Source organism: Hemitrygon akajei, chromosome 8 (genome assembly GCF_048418815.1).
Source record: "Hemitrygon akajei chromosome 8, sHemAka1.3, whole genome shotgun sequence".
Lineage (NCBI taxonomy): Eukaryota > Metazoa > Chordata > Chondrichthyes > Myliobatiformes > Dasyatidae > Hemitrygon > Hemitrygon akajei.
Window position 1 is genome coordinate 132,325,854 of NC_133131.1, and position 26,204 is coordinate 132,352,057.

At 40.1% G+C, this 26,204-nt stretch overlaps 1 protein-coding gene across 2 annotated transcripts in view; it reads right to left on the reverse strand.

Annotated features, from left to right (window-relative positions):
* Window positions 1-644: 644 nt before the first annotated feature.
* Window positions 645-26,204, reverse strand: part of pip4k2aa (phosphatidylinositol-5-phosphate 4-kinase, type II, alpha a) — a 291,639-nt gene continuing 266,079 nt past the window's right edge. For both annotated transcript variants that reach the window (XM_073054652.1, XM_073054651.1), the window contains exons 8-10: window positions 17,181-17,433; window positions 7,307-7,410; window positions 645-2,757 (exon numbers count right to left, since the gene is read on the reverse strand). In XM_073054652.1, coding sequence (XP_072910753.1) covers window positions 2,677-2,757; window positions 7,307-7,410; window positions 17,181-17,433 — 438 coding nt within the window. In that variant the 3' untranslated portion in view covers window positions 645-2,676. The remainder of the gene's footprint in view (window positions 2,758-7,306; window positions 7,411-17,180; window positions 17,434-26,204) is intronic.

A 26,204-nucleotide genomic window follows, 5' to 3' on the forward strand; every position in this document is an offset into this window, starting at 1 on the left:
GTCAGTATTGTTGTGTGTGATTTTTCATTGATTCTATTAATCTCAGGGTCGTATATGGTGACATATATGTACTTTGAAAATAAACTTACTTTGAATTTTGAATCACTTTGGCAGCACATACCCAGCACCTACCTCCATCTGTATAAACAATCTTGCCCCACACATCTTCCTTAAACTTTCCTCCCTCACTTTAATATCTACATCAGAATCAGAATTTGTTAAGCACTGATGTTTTTGACATGAAATTTGCTGTTCTGATACAGCAGTACAGTGCAGTTGGCTAATCCTGGGCAAGGCTTAGCTGGCCATCAGAGTTTCTTTCAGCTGTTTTGTGAATGTTCTGTTTGCATGGCGACATCATGTTTGCCATTTGGGATCAGTATGACTTGTGCGGAAAATTGTCAACAGTGGATCAGGACGATGTAAACTCCTATTTACCACCTGGGCCAGTTATTTGCACTGATAGCTCAATCCCAGTAGTACTTCCTAGTCTATTAAGAAAGGACTGGTCAAATGCAGTGACTGGATAAGAACTCAAACTGCTGCTGGGCATCAGTTCGATGTTTTTCCCAGCTGCTTTAGGAAATGCGAAGATAGGCAATTCCATTTTAATCACCAACATGAAAGTAACACTTGTTCCAATATTCTTTGAGACAACAGGGCACTTTATTTCATAAAGCAAAGCTTAGGTATGGAGTGTGTCAAATGCAGCACTATTACATATTTTATAAAGTTGCCTCACTTAAACAAAAATACATTTTATCTTCATGAATGAATAACAGACAAAACATTGTGCATTATATTGTAAGCTGCCAAAAGGATTTAAAATACACAGGTGAGCCACGGAAGGAAGGTTTTGTCCAAATATCTTGGTACATGTACCTCATTTTTACACCCCCCCCCCCCCCCCAGGTGGGACTTGTTTCTTGCAGTCCTAGTACTAATGGAAACTATAGCATCCTACAGAAAATTTGAAATGAAAGTGACCGGCACAAAGATTATGGAATTTTCTTTTAAATACATAAAATATATAACTGTACATTTACATTACAGTGTTAACATCACTATACCAAGAGTAACAAAACCATGTTAAATTATTACATACCCACATGGATGATATTGCCTTTGGCCACTGAAGATGCTGATCCTCGCTAGAATCCTAGTACAACTTAGGTAAAATTGCTACCTAATGTGAAGCACTTCTTTTAAAAAAAATTGCAGTCCAAACAACAATGACACATTTTTAATAGGAAAGATATTCTGGCACTCCTTTGCTTGCTTATATTTCCAACTGCTGGGGATGGCACAGCCGCTAGTGGAATCTGTATCGTCATAAGAGCGTTTTCCAAGATTTACCTCAAATAAAGGCACACTTGTTGCACAGTGTATTTTTGATGGTATTAAGCACATTTTACTGAACAAGGCATAACCTCCATAATTAATGAGACAGTGGAAGTAGTACAGAAAAGATCAATTCACAGATGAGCACTAAAATGTTTTAGGCAACCATTTATTACATATTTACAAAATAACCCCACCTGACATAATGTTGGAGGAACGTATATGCAACCATGAAATCTGAAATACTATCATTGTGTTTCCAGAGCCTACATCAATGCGAAAGAATGAAAGGTTGTAACATTCCATATTTGATTTTGGGAGGAACACTTAGATCATCGTTAAGAATAGTCTTTATCCAATGCCATTTTATTGTAAACCATATTTATAAGGGAAAGCTGTTCACTATGCAACAATGTGGGCTGCATATCCCAGAATAAGAATTCTTTAAAATCCTGAATCTGGTTTATGCATTGTGAAATTATGACCCTATTCATTATGATGAATATCATTACAAATGATATTCTTAGGTCTTAGATATTACAAATGTTATTTCACTTCCCACTCTATTTCAATTACAAACACAATGGATTTGATGTGTACAAAATAACCCATGTGACTTCATATTCTTTATCTTACACTTTTCTTTCCAAAAGCAAAAAAAAAACAGAAATGTAGTAAAATGTTGCTCAAACTCATGTGAAATAAAAATAAGGCAGATCTTAACAATTAAAGCACATCTTTTCCATACCGTATAACAATTCAGTTAATTTTTTGGGAGGGGCTGAATTTTTTAAAATTGTATTCTTAATTGGATTTCATCCCTGAAAGAATTACAACTTTAAACACCTATAATACAAGCCTCCAAAGTGGGGATGAGACATAAACTATGAAGCCATGTTGAGGAGTGCCAGTGTACACGACAGAGGTGTAACATTAGCAAGTTAAACAAATACTGCTCTCAATCTTTCAGTTCAAGTGATAAACTGATCCACAGTTTATAATTTGATACCAGTAATTACTGTGTGTCAATTAACATGCAGTTTCTTCCCATTCAAAGTACCTCTCCCCACAAAGTTCCATCACAGCTGGTCTCAGAGGGTTGCTTCTGCAGTGCACTCCAACCGTTTTTATATTCTTCCCACAAAACAAAGTCATTAATTGGGAGAATTGTGCTGGGATTTTCAGGAAGCAGTTAAAGCTATTTTCCGACAGTCATAATTAGAAGATGTAAACAAGGGAATGCTTTCATCAAGACAAATGCTGTAGGTGTCACTTCTTAGAGCTCATTTCATTCCAAAGTCATTGTCACCCCTCCCAGTTGTTGCACATGTTCGGCTATGTCAAAATACTGGTGATAAATTCCACAAAGCGTTTCGAGTACTGCTCTGGATTCACAGTGGAGATTTCTGCACCAGCCTACAAATGGAAGAATATACAATTATCACTCTCCATTTATTAACTTTCAGATGCATTTATCTAAACATATTTTGCCAATAGGAGACGTTGAATAAATATTTTTTCTTTAAAAAATCCTTAGAGGGAATAATGTGTGAGCCAATTACTGCCATTCATTTCTTTCTGATGACTGAGCCCCAAGTGAACAGTGGATAATTATTCACTAGTTATTAATTATAAATTGTAGAATGGAAGAATCTTGTTTATGCTCAAACCTCTCATCAAGCTGAGGAACATTTGTATTGTACCAATGAATTATTGGTTACTAGAATAATTTCTCATTGCCCCTTTCTCATTGCTCATTTCTCCTCTCAGCTGTGGAGAGCTTTTGAAGAAAGACAGATCTGACATCCAATAAGCACACAGATAGCACAAAAGACAAATAACAATTGAATCTGGTGCTGATGGCATTGTTTGAATGGTAATACTGGGCAGCTCTCTGTGTTTTATCACAATTGCCCAAATTTTCATGCCTTGCCAGGTGTTGTCCATATCTTTCATTCACCCAAAACTTGTCATCTTAGGGCCTGGAAAGTCAAATTCATTGGACCTTTTGGGCCCAGATGGTCCTGGAGTCAAGCGATGAGGTCCTGAGTGGTGGCAGAGCCTTGGAAGATGCAATGGGATGAAGCTCGCCCCTACCTCATGACACCACTCTGGAAGCCTTTGATAGGCAGTAAATGCCCACCTTGTGTTTAACATATCTGTCAAAGCTGTCAGAGACATTGTGAAGAACTGAGGAAAGATTAAATATAAATAACAAAAAATATATAACTAAATGCACTTCAAAATAATTAAAAATGATATACCCCCATACAGAGAAATATATTACAAGCAGGGATAGGCCTCTTGAGTCTGCTCCACCTTTTAAGGTCATAATTAATTTAGTTTGGAATCTCAATTCTGCATTTGTGATTATTTGTGACAACCTTTCATCCCTTTGCTTATCAAGGATGTATTGACCTCTTCCTTAAAAATATTCAGAGACTATGCTTCCTCTGCCCTTTGGAGGAAGAGCTGCAAAGATTCATGGCCCATAGAGAAAAGTTTCTGACTCGTCTCTATCTCAAATTAGCGGCCATTTACACTTAGTGGCCACTTTATTAGGTATATTTATATGCTTGCTCATTAATGCAAATATCTAATCAGCCAATCATGTAGCAACATCTCAAAGCATAAAAGCATGTAGACATGGTCAAGAGGTTTAGACATACAACACAATCAAGCCCTTCGTTCCAATCAACAAGCTCCAAAACCTGGGCCTCTGTACCTCCCTCTGCAACCGAATTCTTGACTTTCTCAGCGACAGACTACAGTCTGTGTAGACTGGAAATAACTCGCTCAGAATCAACACTGGTGCACCTCAAGGATGTGTGCTTAGTCCACTGCTCTACGCACTCTACACCCATGACTGTGTTGCTAGGCACAGCTCAAATGCCACCTATAAATTTGCTGATGACACAACTACTGTTGGCAGAATTTCAGATGGTGACAAGAAGGTATATGGTGTGTTAACAACAACCATGCACTCAACATCAGTAAGACCAAGGAATTGATTGTGGACTTCAGGAAAGGGAAGTCAAAGGAACACACAACAATCCTAACTGAGGGATCAGCAGTGGAAAGGATGAGCAATTTCAAGTTCCTGGGTGTCAGCATCTCAGAAGATCTATATCCTGGGTCTAACATACTGATGTAATTACAAAGAAGGCATAACAGCAGCTATATTTCATTAGGAGTTTGAGGATGCTTGGCATGTCACCAAACACTCTTGCAAATTTCTACAGGTGTACCATGGAGAGCACTCTAACTGGTTGCTTCACCTTTTGGTATGGAGGGGCCACTGCAAAGGATTGGAAAAAGCTGCAGAAAGATGTAAACACAGCAGCTCCATCATGGACACTAGCCTCTCCAGCACTGAGGACACCTTCAAAAGGCAATGCCTCAAGAATGTGGCATCCATCATTGAGACTCCACCAGCCAGGACTTGACCTCTTCTCATCACTACTATCAAGGAGTAGTTACGGAGCCTGAAGACACAAACTCAATGTTTCAGGAACAGCTCCTTCCCCTCCACCATCAGATTTCTGAATGGACAATGAATCCATGAACACTACCTATTTTCTGCTCACATTTTTTACAACTCTATTAATTTATATTTTGAGGAAATATTGATTTAATTTATAGCGTTTAAAAGTTATTATGTATTGCAGTGTATTGCTGCTGCAAAACAACAAATTTCAGGGCATATGCCGGTGATATTAAACCGATTCTGATTCAGTTGTTGTTCAGACCAAACATCAGAATGGGGAAGGAATGTGATCTAAGTGACTTTGACTGTGGCTTTGTTGTGCCAGATGCGGTGGTTTGAGAATCTCAGAATCTGCTGATCTCCTGGGATTTAAACGCACAGCAGTCTCTAGACTTTACAGAGGTTAGTACAAGAAACAAAAAACATCCAGTGGGTGGCAGCTCCATGGATGAAAACATCTTGATATTGAGAGAAGTTAGAGAAGAGGGCTAGAGGGCCGAGTGCAGGTAGGTGGGACTAGGTGAGAGTAAGCGTTCGGCACGGACTAGAAGGGCCGAGATGGCCTGTTTCTGTGCTGTAATTGCTATATGGTTATATAGTTATATAAGAATGACCAGATTGGTTCAAGTTGACTGAAAGGTGTAAGTAAGTCAAATAACCACATGTTACAACAGAGGTGTACTGAAGAACATCTCTGAATACACAACACGTCAAACCTTGGATGGACTACAGCAGCAGAAGACCATACTGGGTTCCACTCCTGTATCTAGTAAAGTAGCCTTACCTTATAAGTGAATGTATTTTCAAACAGTAATGCCTAGTTCTAACTCTTCCGCAAAAGGAAATATATTTTGGTATCAACCATGCCAAAATCACTCTGGATTTGATATGGTTCCATCAAAGATCCCTCTCAGTTTTCAAAACTGCAGCACATACAAACTAGGCCTGCCCAATCTTTCCTCACAAAATAGCTTGCCTCTTCCAGGTATCAGTCTAGTAAACTACCTGAACTGCTTCCAATCATCAATATCCTTTCATAAGTAAAGAGGCCAATACATAGTGCTCCAAGTATGTTTTCACCAATGCCCTATACAGAGTCCTAGAGTTCTGCAGCACAGAAATGGCCATTCAGCCCATTGTGTCCATGATGACTGTTTTGTCCATCAACACTAATCCCATTTGCTTGAATTAGCGCCATATCCTTTAATACATTGCCCAAGTCTAAATTAAAACAATTATACACTTTCCAGAAATAGTTTAAAAATGTAAGCTATCTTTTTTCCTTATTCACTATCCTTCTTTCCTGAAGTTTTACAAATTACTGACAATAACTACTAATTTAAATGAATAGTGGACTCTGCAGATGTAAGTTGGCGTACGATCCAAGAACAGATTCCCTCATACTAAGAAATCCTGGCCGTTCCACATGGAACTGCAAGATGCAGCAAAACCTGGGCCAACATCTTTTACTTCCGCCCGGATAGGCAGATGGGGCTAAAAGATTGCGAGCTTCCAGCAGAGTCACACCTTTCAGAATGGGCTGCTGTGTGAAAGTAGATCATGTGTGTTTTGGACCTTAGTGGAGCATACCGTGTTAAGGATAGTTGGATAGTTTTAGGATTGAAAAACAATACCCACATTAATTTAGTGTAAATCAAAGAACAAAACTACCTTCTCCCTAAAGTTACAATATGCTTGCAATACTGACAGTAATTTTGGGCCCTGCTTCTAAGGAAAAGGTCCAGAGGAGATGCACAAGAATGACAGGCTCGATATATGAGGAATGTTTGATGGCTCTGGCTCTGTACACAATGGAGCTCAGAATGATCGGGCGGGTGGGGGTGGAATCTCATTGAAACCTACCAAAGACTGAAATGCCAGGATTCAGCAGACATAGAGAGCATACTTCCATCGATAGGGAAGTGAGAATTAAAGGGCTGACTCAGAACTAAAGGACACCACTTTTGGAGGGGGACGAGGAGGAATTTCTTCTGCCAGTGGAAGGTGGGCGGGTGGGTGGTAGAATTTGTTGAATTCATTCCCACAGAGGGTTGTCAAGACCAAGTCACTGGGTGCCTTTAAGGCAGAGATTGATAGGTTCTTGATTGGTAACTGGGTTAGGAATTACAGGGAGAAGACAGAAGAATGTGGTTGGTGGAAAACAAGTCAGCCGTGATTGAATGGTGGAAGAGACTTGATGAGCTGAATGGTCTAAATTCTGCTCCTATATCTGACTCTCATCTTCACAGCTTTTAACCAGTCCTGATAAGAGGTCTCAGCATGCAACACCGACTGCTTATTTATTTCCATAGATGCTGCCCGACCTGCTGAATTCCTCCAGCAATTTGTGTGCTTTGCCTTGGATTTCCAGAATCTGCAGACTTTCTCATGTTTCTGTCGCTATATCTGACTCTCTTCGGTTGTGCTTTAGACCTCAAAGCAATTATGTAAAAAAATATGAAAGCAGAAATTACTTACACCATGTTTGACTGTTTTGGCAGCATGTGCTGCTTTCTTCTTCGCATCATAATGTGTCAGAATGTCAATAATTCCCAAGAAGTACACCTCCTTCCTCTGGGAATCTGGAAAATAAATATTGAGTATGTGAACAAGATGTGGTTATAACAAAGGCAAAGATGTATTATCCAGTTGGAAAATATTAAATAAGGTTATTACTGTGAAATAACTTGTACAAGACAAGTTGCAGTGGGAACATATAACAATTTTCCCATTTCTCTTTTTACAACTGAAGAATGTTTATTCTCATTGGGATTTAATGAGTTTTTTTCACCAAGCTATTTTGCATCTCATAAATCCCACAAGAATACTCGCTTATGACTGGATACTAATATAACAGTAAATCAATGGGATGGCACCAGGTGTCAGTGGATATTCAAAATGCTGAGTCTGCAAAGAAAGTGGGGCGAGGGGAGAAACAGAAGCAGTCTATATAGACAAGAGAAATGTCTAATACAACTATCGCTTCATGTAATTATCCTCCAAAGATTTTTTATATCATTCCATCTAGGTGTAGAAATTAATGTAAATTATTTAGGCACGCCGTATAATTAAAAAAAAATATTTTGAATGCTTAAAGCATATTTTTATAGTGTGTTCTATTTTAAAAAATAAACAAACTACACTGGTGATCCTTGGCAGAGGGCTTAGTTATTCCTTCATTATTTATCTGTATTTGACAGAATGAAATGAAAAGTTGGGAATGTATCATGCCTATTTCCTCAATATTAGATTGGCGTAATTGTGTATTTCCATTGGTGCCAATTATAGTCTAATTTAGGAGACAGATGGGCATCTGAACAATTTAGCACTGAAGCTCAGTTTTGTGTTTCTATTGAACCATCTAGTAGGCATGACTAAAGGTCAGCTATGCATTAAATTTACAACATGAGTTTTATAAAACTCTACTCTGATAAACTGAGCTTCTGTGCTAAATTGATCAGATGCCCATCTTTTTCCTAAATTAGACTATAATTGGCACCAATGGAAATATAATAGCTACACCAATCCAATATTAAGGAAATAGGCCTGACACATCTTCAAGGAGCGGAGCCCATCTTTAAGGACCGCCATCACCCAGGTGATGCCCTCTTCTCAATGCCTGAAGGTACACAATCAATGATTCAGGGACAGCTTCTTCCCCTCTGTCATCTGATTTCTGAATGGATATTGAACCCATGAACACCACCTTCATACTTTTTTTATTTCTATTTTTGCACTAATTTGACTATTTAATATACACTTACTTATTTCACAATTTTTTCTCAATTATTATGCATTGCATTGTACTGCTGCTGCAAAGTTAACAGATTTCACAACACAGGCCAGTGATATTAAACCTGAGCAACACACACAAAATGCTGGTGGAACGCAGCTGGCCAGGCAGCATCGATAGGAAGAAGTACAGTTGATATTTCGGGCCAAGACCCTTCGTCAGGACACCTATAGATGCTGCCTGGCCTGCTGCATTCCACCAGCATTTTGTGTGTGTTGCTTGAATTTCCAGCATCTGCAGATTTCCTCGTGTTTGCCATATTAAACCTGATTCTGATTCTGAAACTGTTTCTAGATTTGATTTAGCCTGACCCTTGCTTAAAAGTTGACTGCAGTGAATTTGTCTTATTGACTGCAGGCTATCAAATTTATTTCAAAACTTGAAATGGAATTTTTAAAACTCAAAGCCGTGGGTAAAATAAAATAAAATCATGCAGTTGATATATCATGAAAGGGATTATAGAAGAGCAAAATACTGCCGACAATGGAAAATGCCAGAAATATAGCATTTATTTTGTTTTGTTATTAGTGCGAGTTGGTCCAAGTCAGGTATCAGGTACAGAGCGAGATTATCTCATGCTGCCCACTATGTTACGTTCCCCACATCTAGGCTCCTCCTGATAATAGTTAACCTATCATTATGTAGTCTGTAACACTCCAATTTCTCTGTATAATGTAGGCTGGAGCATTATTATTTTGATTCTAGGATCTCAGTTTGACTATAATTTAAATTAATTGTTTTCTTCTATACTGGAATTATGGGCTCAGTGTGGGGATTTCCAAATCATAACATAGTCAGTTCTGTTGGAAAGCTGGCATTAATTAGTATTGAACTGTAAATCTTCTCAAAGCCAATAAATATTGCTGTTGTGGAAAAAGTAGTAATTTACAGTGATCATTTCAAAGGATCCTTGATCAGGAGTATTTTGGATTGGGTACACTGCTTCAATGAAGACAACTGGTGGTGTAGTGGCATCTGCACTGGACTTTGAGGTGAGTGGTCCTGGGTTCGAATCTGGCTGGCACCTGGCACTCATTGTATCCAAGCTGTGTTGAGCATTGAGCTAGCAACTTGGCCTCGTAAAAAACAGAAAAATGCCGAAGAACTGGCAAGATTGCTGCCTGATGCACCACGAGGTGTGGAGAGGAACAACACTGCTTTGATAGAATAAAATAAACTACATCCTGTTCACATGGTAACATCTACAAATGCTAAGGGCAAACCTGATGGCACAGCAGAAGCTGTGGAAGTGTGATATTGCTTCTATGGCTGAAATGTGAATTAAAGAAAGGTAAAAATAGAACTTTAGTGCTCCTGGCTGCAGAAGTTTTTTGAGAGACATGGGTGGAATAAGAACATCAGGAGGGAGTTGACTGAGGTTCAAGAAATTTTTGGCTGTGAGGGTTATTTTGTGGCTAGAAAGATTAACGAATGACACAATGATTTTAACAGAAAAGCATCATCAGGCAATTTTAGCAAACGAAGAGTAAAGCATAGGAACAAGGTCCTTTGGCCCACAATGTCTAAACCAACCACAGTGTCAAATGAAACCATCCTATCTGCCTGCAAATAATCCATTTTCCTCCATTCCCTTCACAATCTTGTGACTGTCCAAATGCCACTACTGTGTCTGCTTCCACTAGGGTGAGGGGGGGAGTTTGTGGGAGGTAACGCATTCCGGTTTCCTCACTCTAACTTTCCCCTCTCACCCTAAAGCCACTCCCTCTAGTGCAGGGTAAGTAGCTCCAAAAAGCCCCAGGGAAGTAAAGAGAATATTAAAAAATACAAGTGCAAAACAACAGGGATTTCACTTCCCTACACTGACTGCACCAGTACTACGTAAATGGCACTAAGGGTGCAGGTTTCTTCCACTCCTGATCAGGTGAATCAGCGTTTATCAGATCCATCAGCCGAGAAAGGAACCTTAACATGAAACATTAGCTCTGTTCCTCTTTCCACAGATGGTGCCTAACCTGACTAGTTAGAGCATCCATTGCTTCATTCGCATTCCCAGCACCTGTGGCACTTTGGTTTTCGATTGCACAGGCCTCTAGTCAGAAGAGACTGGGCCATCTCTTCATTCGTTACATGTTCAAATGCTCGCAGGACAGATTTGTGGATATTTTTCCAGATCTGGAGGCTTTTCATCATGAATGAAGACTGGCTCTCCTGGGGTAGTTTTCTTTAGAGCACAGAACTGCTGGGAGGATAATCAGGGTCTCTCTTCCACCTATCCTATAGATTTATCAGGAGCATTGCATACACAGAGCCCTTAGCATTGTCGAGTATCCTGCCCATCCGTTCCACAATCTCAAAAACTGTTGCATTAGGACAAGGACTGTTAGGATGGGAAACAGCTTCTTCCCCAGCCGGCAGACTACTGAATTTCCAGCCACCACCCAGGTCTTGTCACTTATGAAGCGCCAGAACTGTTATACAGTTTGCTTCTTAACTTGTCTCATAAATGCACCTTATGCTAAATGTCAGTCTTCTGCAATATACATTATTGCTTGTTAATGTATTTGTTGTAATATTATTTTATGTGTTGTGTGTGAGTAATATGTACCGTGTTGTTCACCTTGGTCCAGATAAACGTTGTTTCCTTTGGCGGTATGCATGAATGACAATAACATTGAACTTGAACTTGAGAAAGGCGCGAGAAAGTGGACTTAACAGGAATGATTTTTGTTAAAGAGCAGAATGGTCAATTAACAGGGGGCATGGATTTAATGTGATAGGTAGAAGGAGTAGAGACGTTTTCAGGAAGCATTTTCCCTCAAAGAATTGAAAGACTGAAAGTAACTGCCAGGAAGGGTGGTACAAGCAGAACCGCAGAACATCATTAAAAGTGGGCATTTGAGACGTTGTGACTTACAAGGCTGTGACCAGGGAGTTGAAGTGCATGATTAATCTCTTACGGTTTTTCAGCTGGCATGGGAGCACCTTTACTATGCCTATTGATTTGTTTATTATTGTACTGTCTTGCACTGTTTTGTGCACTTTATGTAGTCCCGTGCAGGTCAGTAGTCTAATGTAGTTTTGTGTTGTTTCACGTAGTCTAGTGTAATTTTGTGTTGTGTCATGTAGCACCATGGTCCTGGAGGAACATTGTTTTGTTTTTACTGTCTACTGTACCAGCAGTTATGGTTGAAATTACAATAAAAGCGACTTGACCTGACTGGACCTTCCACCTGTATCACAAACTTATCCACTTCTACAGTGATGTTCGAGAATAACCTGATGAACAGAAGTTCCCTCTCTCAACACTTGAGTGAAAACAGCACGGTTCAGTTGGAGGGCGAAGACGTTATTTGTTTACAACTCATTGAAAAGGCTAACAGCAGGGAATGATAGTGGGAATAACTGTTGTACTAATAATGACCATGATAATGGTGTACTGGTAGCAGTATTAATGGCTGTAGTTGTACATGTCTTAAGAGACATTACAAAGTCAGAAAACACCAGGTATCAAGGTAAACAATGTCAGACTTGAAAGGATGATGCCATGATTTCAGAAAAGCCTTCTTGGTCTGTTATTTGTGAAAAGTTGCAAAATTGAAATCTTAAGGCATGATAGGAAGCAGGTTTAAGTTAGTTAAGAGTTAAAGCTTTCTGCAAATAAAGTAAAGCACACATGTACATCTCCTGGATCTGCCTACTGTGATAAGGCTCTTGAGAAGATGCTGAAGGCCATTTGTTATTTTGAAAGATTGCAAACGAAGATGAGCTGAAGTTAAACTGTGCACTCATTAAAGCTGATGGAAATCAGGGGTGTGAGCAATTGTTCACAATATTGGAGATCTGCTGGAGGAAAGGGACAGGAATTTTGCGTGAGTATTACGTGTGAGAGAGATACTAAGAGACTAAGCGATAGCTGGACTATGATTAAGTGCTGACTTGGGAGGAACAAAAGGGTCTTCAATGGCTGGAGCATTTTTGGCTACAGAACTGAGTGTTTGAGCTTAGCATGCAGAAAAAAGATTCAGACAGGCTTAAGGACCTGACGGAAAGACAGAAATGTGGAATACAGTCTGAGGGTAACATCACGTGTGTCTGAAGGGCTGAGTTCTTTGCCACTGGTCAGCATTGCTAAGTACAGAAACTTAATAGATCCCTAATCTTTTGAATAACCCACTGGTTACCACGCATTGTGTCTTCTCTAGGAATTGCTCCAGTCTTACAAGGCCAGAAGTGCCAAAGAGGGAGCACCTTAACCACGTACACTAGAAACCCATTTTCATGAAACGTCGCTCCCATGTTCTAAAGAAAACCAAGGGAACACCAGGCTAATTATTTTAAGGTCAGTTTAAGAAAAGGAACTACAATGTGATTGTTGTTGGAAAGGTCAGATAACAGAACATCTGGGAATATAAAATATATTAATAAACTAGCTTTATAATGCATTTCACATTTACCAACCCGATTATGTTACTTAAAGAGCCAGAGATAAAAACTGGACAGCAAAGTAAATGTAGCTAAATGGAACTTCAGATGCCTAACAATAAAATGCCACAAAAGTTACAAATGAGACTATAAGACATAGGAGCAGAATTAGAATTAGCCCATCTGACCCATCAATCTGCTCCATTCAATTATGGCTGATTTATTATCCCTCTCAATCCCATTCTCCAAAATTTCTCCCTGTAACTTTTGACATCTTTACTAATCAAGAATCTATCAACCTCTTATTTAAATGTACCCAATGACTTGGCTTCCACAGATATCTGCAGCAATGAATTCCACAGATTCACCATCCTCTGGCCTAAGAAATTCTTCCTCATCTCTGTTCTGAGGGACACCCACCTGTGTCCCTGAGGGACTTCCCACTACAGGAATCATTCTCTCTGTGCCCACCCTATCTAGGCCTTTCAATATTCGATAGGTTTCAACGAGATTGTCCCTCATTCTTCTAAACTCCATGAACCTCTTCTGGACCCTCTCCAATGCCAACAGAGCCTTTCTCAGATAAGGGGCCCAAAATTCCTTACAATAGTCCAAGCACAGTCTGACCAATACCTCATAAAGCCTCAGCATTACATTCTTGTTTTTATATCCTAGTCCTCTTGAAATGAATGTTAATATTACATTTGCCTTCTCCACCACCGACTCAACCTGCAATTTGAGCCCTGCAGGAGGACTCGCAAGTCTCTTTGCTGATTTCTGAATTTTCTCCTCATTTAGAAAACAGTCTATGCCTTTAATCCTTCTACCAAAGTGCATAACCATATACCTCCTTACACTATATTCCATCTGCCACTTCTTTGCCCATCCTCAAAATTTGTCCTTCTGCAGACTCCCTGCTTAGTGAACACTATCTGCCCCTCCACCTATCTTTGTATCAGCTGCAAACCTGCCCACAAATCCATCAATTCTGTCATCCAAATCATTGACATATAATGTGAAAAGAAGCGGTCCCAACACCGGCCCCTGCGGGGGCAGGTGAACAGATTGAAAAATGTTGCAAGAATAAAGACAAACAAAAGATAGAATGGAATGTTCCGCAGATTTGGAGAGAGAAGTAGTTCTGTACTGGGATCACAGATCACTTATGTTGTTCCAGTCCTATTAAATGTTGGTTTGACTGAGCTAGGAATACTGCATAGAATTCTGGTAGCCACACTACAGCAAGGATTTAGTAGCAAGCAGGTTGTGTCTGGAATAAAAGATTATGAGGATGAGGTGGCTATATTTTCACTGGATTATAGGAGACCGAGGGGTGATTTTGTGGAATATAGAACACAGCACAGCACAGGAACAAACCTTTTAGCCTACCTTGTTCAGACTACTTGATTGGCACAACAAGTTTTACAGAGTGGTGGCCAAATGGGAAATAAAACTCACAGTAAGGCCCTGGGGACTGTAGTGGAACAGTGGGGCCTTGACCCTGAACATGGCTTCTTGAAAGCAGAGTCAAAGGAAGACAGGGTGGTGAAATGATATTTGGCACGCTAGTCTTTATCAGTCAGGGCACAAAGAATAAACGTTGGGAGGACAGTGTGCAGTTGTTGATGAGGCTGCACTTGGAGTTTTGTGTTCAGTTCTGGCTGCCCTGTTGCCAGAAATATGTTATTGAACTAGAACGTGTGAAGAACAGCTATACAAGGATATTGCCTGGACCCGAGATTCTGAGTTACAATGAGAGCCTGGACAGGCTAGGACTTTATTCCTTGGAGTGTAAGAGGCTGAAAGGTGATCATATGGAGGTGTATAACATTATAAGAGGCACAGATAGTCTTTTTTCCCCCCCAGTATAAAGAACTAGAAGACATAGGTTTAAGGTGAGAGGAATGAGATTTAATTGGAATGAGGAGAACAAAGGGAATGAACTGTCAGAGGAAGTAGTTGAGCCAGGAGAAATGACAATATTTAAAATACAGTTGGACAGGTACTTGGATTGGAAAGGTTAAGAAAGTTATGGGCCAAATGCTGGCAAATGGGATTAGCTCAGATGGGGCCATTTTGGTCAGCATGAACCATTTGGGGCAAAAGGCACATTTCTGTGCTGTAGGACTTTATGATTCTACCGAAGCTTGAAAGATAATGAACTAGAGAGGTATACGAATCACTAGAAGTAACCATGTAGATGATAATGATGTTTATTACATATGAAAAATAAGGATCTATTTTAGAAATCTGCATCTTCATCAAGTCAAACTCAATATATTCTGAGGGAAACCAGAATTCCACATAATATTTAATTGCCTTTATACTAGTAATAGAATAATTTTGCAGGTTGATTTAAAATGCCCATACTTTGCTCCCATATCCTGTATTAACATAGTAATATCAAAAATCACTTAGTTACAGCCACCGCAAACAACGTGCATCAAAGCAACACGTACAACAAGCTGGAGGAACTCAGCAGGTCGGGCAGCATCTGTGGAAACGAACAGTCAATGTTTTGGGCCGAGACCCTTCGTCAGGATTGAAGAGGGAGGGGGCAGGGGCCCTATAAAGAAGGTGGGGGGAAGGTGGGAAGGAGAAGGCTGGTAGCTGCCAGGTGAAAAACCAATAAGAGGAAAGATCAAGGGATAGGGGAGGGGGAAGCAGGTGGGGGATAGGCAGGAAGGGTGAAGGAGGAATCTAAGGGGAAAGCACTATGGGAAGTAGAAGGCGGCAGAATCATGAGAGAGGTGAAAGGCAGCTGGAGGAGGAGGCAGAGTGAAACTGGGATGGGGGAGGGGAGGGGGAGGGAATTACCGGAAGTTGGAGAATTCAATGTTCATGCCAAGGGGCTGGAGACTACACAGACGGTATATGAGATGTCGCTCCTCCAACCTGAGTTTGGCCTCATCATGGCAGTAGAGGAGGCCATGTATGGACATATCGGAATGGGAATGTGAAGCAGAGTTGAAGTGGGTGGCAACCCGGAAATGCTGTCTATAGTGGCGGACGGAGCAGAGGTGCTCGACGAAGCGGTCCCCCAATCTGCGTTGGGTCTTGCCGATGTAGAGGAGGCCACACCGGGAGCACCAGATGCAATAGATGACCCCAACAAACTCACAAGTGAAGTGTTGCCTCACCTGGAAGGACTGTTTGGGGCCTTGAATGGTGGTAAGAGAGGAGGTGTAGGGAGAGGTGGTGTAGGGAGAGGTGTAGCACTTACACTTGCAGGGATAAGTACCAGGTGGGAGATCTGTGGGGAGGGACATGTGGACCAGGCAGTCGCGGGGGGAACGATCCCTGCGAAAAGCAGAGGGGGTAGAGAGGGAAAGATGTGCTTAGTGGTGGGGTCCTGTTGAAGGTGTTGGAAGTTGCGGAGGATAATGTGCTGGATCCGGAGGTTGGTGGGGTGGTAGGTGAGGACAAGGGGAGCTCGGTCCCTGATGAGGTGACGGGAGGATGGGGTGAGGGCTGAAGTGTGGGAAATGGAGGAGATGCGCAGACTGGCGGACTGCTTCATCGAGCACCTCCGCTCCATCCGCCACACAGACAGGATCTCCCAGTTGCCACCCACTTCAACTCTGCTTCACATTCCCATTCAGATATGTCCATACATGGCCTCCTCTACTGCCATGATGAGGCCAAACTCAGGTTGGAGGAGCAACACCTCATATACCGTCTGGGTAGTCTCCAGCCCCTTGGCATGAACATTGAATTTTCCAACTTCCGGTAATTCCCTCCCCCTCCCTTCCCCCATCCCAGTTTCACTCTGCCTCCTCCTCCAGCTGCCTATCACCTCTCTCATGATTCTGCCTTCTTCCACTACCCATAGTGCTTTCCCCTTACATTCCTTCTTCACCCTTCCTGCCTATCCCCTCCCTGCTTCCCCTACCGCACCCTTTCATCTTGCCTCTTACTGGTTTTTCACCTGGCACCTACCAGCCTTCTCATTCTCACCTTCCCCCCACCTTCTTTATAGGGCCCCTGCCCCCTCCCCCTTCAGTCCTGACGAAGGGTCTCGGACTGAAATGTTGACTGTTCGTTTCCACGGATGCTGCCCGACCTGCTGAGTTCCTCCACGTTGTATGTGTTGCTTTGACCCCAGCATCTGCAGTGCACTTTGTGTTAATGTGCATCATATATTGAACATATGTTTAATGTTATGCATTTACTTACTTTCATGGCTTTTTATGGCATACACATCAATAGCTGGGTCAAATTCACCAAGTGCCAATGGTCTTGAGCTGTTCAGTGTATTTCCAGGGCTGTCTGGAGGTGTTCCACAAGATCCTGTCATTTGGCCTCCAGCCCCATCACTTTCTCCTTCATCCTCTTCATCTTCAAACTCCATTTCATCCTGTTCGGCTCGTTCAACATCATGAATACCAACCAGAAGGCTGTAATCCATGATCTTCAGCTGAGCAAGAAACTGAAGTAAAATTACAGAATGTGAAAAAGCACATACTCATAACCAGAAGCAAAACAAAATTAATGCAGTTTGAAGAATTGGAATTGAAATTGGTTTATTATTGTCACATGTCCCAAGGTACAATGAAAAACTTATCTTTCATGCTGTTCAAAAAATCAGTCGCATGTGTTACATTCAGGCTGAGTTATTTTGGACGGTAGAGGAAAAGGTCAATTAAGGAAAAAGGCACATCCAATAGGGAACAACATTAAATAGTTCATACTGGTTTGAAAAACATTCAAAGGTATTCTGTGCCTTAGTTAATATTATATCTGTTTCTCTTTAATTTCATGTAATTCACATTTGCTAATATTTATAAAGTAGTTTCTTCAAACGCATTGTGCAAGTCCATGTTACATGAACGATATCAACTTCATCTCTGTTATATCACACTGTCACGTGATCAAGTATGTGCTGTGAACAAAACCGTGGTGACCATCACTGATTACTTCAATATGGCAAATTAAATCTGTCATTTTATTGGTAGGTGACCAGTTTTACTCTGTTTAACTTCTCTTTGAACAGTGTGCAAGATTAACAGTCCGTCAATCCTGTTAAGGAGGATTGGCATATGATAATCAGAACTGCATCAATCCACCATTACTTCTCTTAGCAACTAAGCAACTCAGACAATCTGGATCAGGTCTTTAACACTACAAGCATCAACTCTTTAATTACGCCATATTTTATGTTTGTTATTTCTCTGATCTGCTCCAATTTGCCTACCATCATAACTGGCCCATAACAGGAGGTACAGAAACTCTAGCTCCTACACCACCAGGTTCAAGAACAGCTATTACTGTACAACCATCAGGGTACTGAACTAACATGGACAATGTCATTCACCACTACTCTGAGCAGATCCTACAACCAAAAGACTCACTTTCAAGGACTCTTTACAACTTGGGTTCTCAGTATTACTTTTATTTGCACAGTTTTGTATTTTTTGCACATTGGTTGTTTGTCAGTTTAGGTAGATAGTTTTTCATAAAATTCTATTGTATTTCTTTTTACCTGTAAATGCCTGCAAGAAAATGAATCTTATAGTACTATATGGTAACATATATGTACTTTGATGACAGCGTTCAAAGTAAATTTATTATGTGGTGAGACCATGTCAGAATATTGTATAGCACTGGTTGGCCGCTTCGTCCCCTCCCCCCCCACTTGCCAATAAGATCCTCGTCACAAGTCTGAATTCACAGAAGCTTCCAGTGTAACTTGCTCAAATGCTGCCATTTCATGATGAGGTTTATTTTATGCTTTATGTTGACTTGAGAGATTAAACTACATTGTGTTGCAGCAACAAATGTAGTCACATCAATGTCTCTAACTTTTACTTGATTTGGTGTATTTCACAAACTGGAAAATAGCAGTCTGATTTTCTTCCGGGGCAAATCACATGTAAAACTCATTACAGATAGTATTTTATGTTTATGTACTCCTGCCTCTATAAATTTCACACCTCAGATTTTGCAAGCGCAGAAACTGCAAGCACAACAATAAATTTTTCTTTCAGCTAAACTGTAAATATCACTTTAACCTCAAACCTTTAACCTATTAGATAAATAAAAATAAATTTTCACACATTGCAGTTTAATCTTGCATATCACATCTTCAGTATTTCCTAAAACAAATTATTTTAGGCAAAAAGAATGGCACAGAAGCTTGAATGTATTGTTACGTGTCAAGCATGAGGGAGCAATATTAAAAAGAACATGCGCAGGTAACAGTTTTCCATAAAGTATCAACCACAGAAGCAATTGCTGAGCTTGCAAAATGTGGAGGTGTGAAATGTATAAAGGCAGGAAGACATAAACATTAAATGCAACCACTGCTATCTGTTATAAGTTTTGTATTATTTTATATTATTATCCTGTAATACTACAAAAGTCTAAATTCTATCGTTTTTTATCGAATATAGTAATTTGAAAATTGCAGATGGAGTGCCTTCAGTATTTTGCATTTTTTTTTGTGGAGTTTTTACATCCAAATTACTGTATTTGTGTCTTCTCACTTGGGGTGAGTTGGCGGTTGAGGAGGGAAATGTTTTGTAGACATTTCTATGAAGCTATATGTCATTTTGCATTGCGATGGACATTTGAAATGTGTTAGGAAATGCATGCATGTTTTTCCACAAGTATACACCACGATTTATAAACACACAACGTACAGTATATAAACATCTTGATCTATAATAAAAATCAAACATCTGTGCATACTTCCTGTCAGCTTGTTTCATTAGAAATGCTACACTGTTCTCACTGAGGGTTAAAGATACAATTCACCATGACAAGATTAGGTAAAAAGTTTCCATTTTAAATCTGGACAGTGAAATTTCTGATTAAAATATATTTAAAAACTGTGTATGACTTTAAAATGGTCTCCCAACATTCGCATCCTCTTGCCCAATTATATTTGCCCTCTGTCTCTATTTCAGTTCAGGGTCATGCTCAATTATATTTCCCTGTGTGCAATGCCACAGAGAATTGACTGATACATATGCATATACACGGACAAACCCCCAGCAGCAGACTTCTTGGCATTATTTAATGATAAGCCAGATGAGGCCTGACATATACCAGCTGGGCCAAATGGCCTTTTATGTTGCAATTCTTCATAACACATACACCTAGATCTTTATGAAATAATTTGCTTCTAAAATATAAATAGATTTCTTTCTTAAACAAATATAAATACTATACAGCATACAGAACAAGTGTTTATAAAGCGATGCTCATAATTGACAGGGTTGAGAGTAACTTTATAAAGTATTATAATCAGTGTAGAATTCTAAATTTTACCACCATTACTTATAATGTATGGCTTTCATTTTCTCAGGAGCTTGGATTTTACGCAGACAAATAACAATGCAAAGGACACTTCAGGCATGCTCCACATTCTGGGATGAGCCTCACATGTTGATGCTCAGTAAATAACTACTGATCACGATTTCTTCACTGCAGGATTACTGAGAAGATTACATCTAGTATATGTATATCTAACAACTATAATTCTGCAATGCTATACTGAGGCATGTAAGATATCAGAGGAAAGAGATCAAATGATTTTTTGCTGATTCCTTATTTGCGCTTTCAGTTTTAACTCTTCTGTAATTGCTAATTCACAAGACAAACGTGCATTGGAATTTTGTGAAAAAGTAAGCCATTTGTTAAATCTAACAATTGCTATAGGTACAATCTTCAAAAACACATTTCATATCACAGGTTTGCTAATGTGATGTTATTATTTAGTTGAAAAAATGGAAAATTGGTATTGGTCAAATGCAGTGGAGTTGATAATGTTCTGTTTAGTCTGTACAGCCACTGACCTCCCACACATCCGCTTCCTTTGCACACCATATAAATCTTTCCACCCATGTGAATTTATGGTAATCAAGTCTTTAAAGAGAAGATTTAAGATGATAAATGTCAAAGAACATTGAGGAAGCATAGAAGGGCAATAGAAAGTGGGATGCTTTGATCCAGGAGGCAGTCTCATCCCATGGTCAGGAAGTAATCATATCTGAGTAATAGTTAAGAAAAGTAAGGTGTGAATGCAAGAAAATTGTGAAACTGCAGTCAAACTTAAAGTGTAGAAGATCTCACGTGATGATGTCGGGATTGCTATTTGAGCCTTGCGCACATTTGGCTTAGAACACCATTACCGAAGATGCGGCTCAGCTGAACAGTACTCAAGAAGAAGAATCTGATGCACACAATTACCCCCACCCCCCAGTAGTTCAGCTGGGGTGTATGGGGTGTGCAGGGAAGGGGTAGCCCCACTGCATACTCAGTTCTCACCTGTCGCTCCAAGAAGCTGTTTGCACCCCATCACAGATTTTTACTATAAAGAGTTGAGAGGGAGAGATGAGCCAGGTGAGGAGGCAGATAGTGAGCAGAATGGGTTGGAGAGAGTTTAGAGACCCAGGCTGGTGGGTGGTAGGCAGCAACAGTTAAGGGAATTTGTGTATTTTCAAATGGGTAGATGGAGCTAGGCTGGTGGGAGTGGGGGGTGGTTAGTGTGAGGGAAAGTAGGGGCAGTAGGTGGAAGGTGATAAATCAAAGCAAGTAAGGGAATAATGATGGGCTGATGTAACCATATGGGGAAGGAGATAAGAAGGGTAAGACAAGGAAGAAGAAACCGAGTGGTTAGATATGTGGATGATAGACAGATAGAAATGGAAAACAAAATCAATGAAGATCGAAGCCAGCTGGAATCTTAGAAATGGGAACGGAACAGAAGGTATGGGTTAATGAAATCCAACAGAGAAAAAATGTTAAAGAGTTGAAAACATAAAAATTATACAAGTTCCAATAGGAATATTTTTAAATGTGCAGAAAGTAAACATGGGTTTCTTACATGCAGAGACAGTACAACTGCAATAGGAAATAAAGACGACGGCAGACAGAAGAATGTCTTCAGTAATTTAGAAGGCTTTTACACAAAACGGCAATTTCTGAGAATACTGTGTTTTATTAGCAAATATTAAGAGCTGCTTAACAGACAGGAAACAAAACAGGAAGGTTCACTGTATTTTTGGCAAGATATGACTAAATGGGTACTATTAAAATTTGGATAATGCTGCTTGCATTAATTTATTTTTGCATTAATTTAAATTCCTGTATTCTAAGCTTCCTAATCATATAAAGTTAGATGGGAAAGTAAGTTGTGAAGACAAAAGATGTGTGCAGAATATAGAAGATAAATTAAATGAGTGTGTAAGGACGTTACTGATGACGTGTAATGCAGCAAACCAAACAAAACAATAGGAAATACAAGGAATTAGAAAAGGAAATGGATTGTTAGCCTGTCTAAAGCAAACCTTAATAATGGTGCTTTACGATGTTGAGTTAAAGATGTCTTTTGAGGAGAGACAGAGTTGAAATGAGTTATCATTCTCAAAGTTTCAAAGGATATGAAATGAGTGAGGAACAATGATAAGAATGGCAAGGTTCGGCAGTCTTCGATGTCGACAGATGTATACTTAGGCAGAAAAAGAGGACACATATATTCATAGTCCAAAGTAAATTTATTATCAAAGTAAACTGACAGGACTCAAGAGTTAGTAAGGAAACAGGAAATAACTTAAATAGCAAGGGTTAAAAAGGGCCTCGGCAAGTAAGATAAAAATAAAATTCCATGACATTTTATATACACATATTAACGAGGTACTAAATGAGTACTTTACATTGGCATTCCGTAGGGAAGTCATGGATGGGAGGATAGTGAGATCAGGGAAGGAGTATGTGGATGTCAAGGTGGGGGTGGTGTTGGGTCATGAGGACTATGAAACACACGTCCCACGGGCCTGATGGGACCTAGTTATTGAAGGATGCAAGACAAGAGATTGCTGGCATCATGATAGAGATCTCTGTATCCTCCTTAACCACAGGCAAGGCAAGTAAGGTCCCAGAGAATTGGACAAGAACCAATATTATTCCATTCTTTAAGGGAAATTGGGGTAATCAAGCACTTTGTAGGCCAGTGAACCTTACATCAGTGATAGGGAAATTACTGGGTATGGTTCGTAGGGACAGGATTGACTCGTATTTGGAAAACCATAGATGATAAGAGATTGTCTTCATTGCCTAGTATGAAGAAGGTCATGTTTGACTAATCTGATAGAGTTTATTTTGAGGAGGCAATGAAGAAGATTAATAAGACAGATAGGACAGTGGATGTTACCAACATGGACTTCTGTAGAGCTTTTGACAAGCTCCCATGTAGTAGGCTGATCCAAAAGATTAAGGTAAAAGAGACCCACAGTGAGGTGATATCGTCACAACTGTCAGGTTGGAAACACAGCACAGAAATAGCAGATTTAGATTAAATTGGACAAGTGTAAAGTGTAACACTTTGGGAGGTCAGATGTAAGACGAAATGATTCAGTAAATGGCAGGGCTTTCAGAAGCACTGATGTAGAAGGGATTTTGGGGTTCAAGTACATAGCTCATGGAAACTGGCAGCACAAGGAGATTGGATGGTAATGAAGATATATAGCATGCTTACCTTCATTGGCTGAGGTGTTGACTATAATAGCTGGGAAGTCATGTTGTAGCTTTATGTAACTTGGTTAGGCCACATTTGGTGTATTGTGGTACAGTTCTGGCCACCACATTACAGGAAGGACATGGAAGCTTTAGAAATGGTGCAGAAGAGATTAACCAAGATGTTGCCTGGATTAGAAAGTACTGGCCATATGGAGAGGTTGGATGAACTTGGACTGTTTTCTCTGGAGTGTCAGAGACTGAGAAGCATCTTGATAGGAGTATACAGGTCTCCCCCGCAATTCGAAGGTAGAGCGTTACTATGAAACTGTTCGTAAACCGAAATGTCGTAAAGTGAAGAAGCAATTACCATTAATTTATATGGGGAAATTTTTTGAGCATTCCCAGACCCAAAAAAATAACCTATCAAATCATACCAACTAACACATAAACCCGAAAATAGCACTAACATATAGTAAAAGCAGGAATGAGATGATAAATATACACCCTATATAAAGTAGAAAAATTGTAGGTATGGTGTAGTTTCACTTATCATGATCAGGAAGACAGTGAGCCAAAATCGATTTGGAGAAAAAAGAATAGGCACTTACACGCCTACGCATGGAACGCATACGTATGCACATGCGTACACACGTACACGCATACGCTCGTACACGCATGCGCAAACAACTGCCCGCACAAGGCTTCACGGTCATGGTAGTCTTTCTTGAGGTAAACACACTTATAAAGCGGGCGTCTTTTTTTCGTAAAAGCGAAAATCCTCTTTGGTTAGCGAAAACAGGTACTAATGTAGGTCTTTCATAACAGCGAGTTGTAAACGAATGTTCAAAAAGCAGGGGGCACCTGTACACAAATTGTAAGAGGCATTTATAGGGTCGATGGTCAAAATCTTTCTCAGGTGTGGAAATTTGAAACATGAAGCAGTAAAGGTTTAAGATGAGAAGAGGAAGTTGAAAGCAGTTCATGAGGCAAGTTCTTTTTCTTTGGACAAACAGAGAGTGGCAGGTGCCTGGATTATGTTGACATGGGAGATATATGATTCTCCCTCAGAGACACAAGCTATGCAAAGCTGTGTTGGATTTCACCTTTTTTTTATTATTGATTTTTAGGTAAAAAAAAATTGTTGCATATTAATTTGATGCTTTATCACCATTACTAAATTATAGTTGGACCTGTTCTACTGGACTGAGAAGTAATTTAGTCAAGTTGATTGGAAATAGCTAAATCACTCACAGCAAAGAAGGATATTCAAGAGGTCCAAAGTTAACATTTCTCACAAAGAATAAAGGGTTGGTTGGGGGTGGGCTGTCAGAACTACAGGTCTCGTGGATGACAAGGTGCATAGAGGACATGATAAGGCAAGAAAAGGAAGCTTATTCAGATGTATAGAAACCTGGAAATGTAGGAATGAAAAAAGGTGAATTTCATAAAGAAAAGAGATTATGAAAATTATTGGTAGATAGAATATAAAAATAAGTCCAAATATATTTTATAAATATGTAAGGAACAAGAACAACTCTACTCAAATAGTTTAGCTAAATCAATCTGTATTCCAGCTGTATGATAAAGCTGCTGGAAATGCAAAGCAGCACGTCAAAAGTACTGCAGGAACTCAGCAAGGTAGGCAGCATCCATGGAAGTGAATAAACAGTCGGATGTGGGCCACTTGATGCTTGACCTGTTGAGTTCCTCCAGCATTTTGTGTGTGTAGTTCTAGCTATATGCCAAGTGCTTCTGGGGTGCCTTGAAGGCAATCTCATGCAGCACAGCTTGATGGATATGATTAAATATTCCCATTTCAGGCTGATACAGCTGAGAATCACAACAGCTTCCAAGGTTTGTACTGTTAATAAAGATGTCGTAATATAACCATATAACAATTACAGCACAGAAACAGGCCATCTCGGCCCTTCTAGTTCGTGCCTCTCACCTAATCCCACTGACCCGCACTCAGCCCATAATCCTCCATTCCTTTCCTGTCCATATATCGATCCAATTTTGCTTTAAATGACAATACCAAACCTGACTCTACCACTTCTACTGGAAGCTCGTTCCACACAGCTACCACTCTCTGAGTAAAGAAACTCCCCCTCATGTTACCCTTAAAATTTTGCCCCCTAAGTCTCAACTCATGTCCTCTTGTTTGAATCTCCCCTACTCTCAATGGAAAAAGCCTATCCACGTCAACTCTATCTATCCCCCTCATAATTTTAAATACCTCTATCAAGTCCCCCCTCAACCTTCTACGCTCCAAAGAATAAAGACCTAACTTGTTCAACCTTTCTCTGTGCTGAAACCCAGGTAATGTGAGTGAATAATCCGTCTCTGCTTAAAACCGATGGAAACAATGCTGATTGTGACCATACTTCTTGCCAGACTCTTCGTAGGAAATGTGGCTGGTGGTCAGGGATACGGGTGCATTTAAGAAAACAGGGTTTTTGACTCCCAGTACAGACCATCTTGCTGGCAAATGTACAGTCTCTAGGAAATAAAATCAAAGATCTCAGAGCTAGGGTGCTGTATCAGAGGGACATTAGAACTGCTTGCATCCTTTGTTTCACGGAATACTAGTTAACCCTTCTGTACCGAACGCAGTTTTTGAAAGTACCTCCATCCACATTAAAATGGGTATTTGGGCAAATCTCCTTCTACTGCGCATGCGCAGGACACATCTACCGAAAACAAGCGACATGTTTGGTGTCGAATCTCGGAGTGAAAATC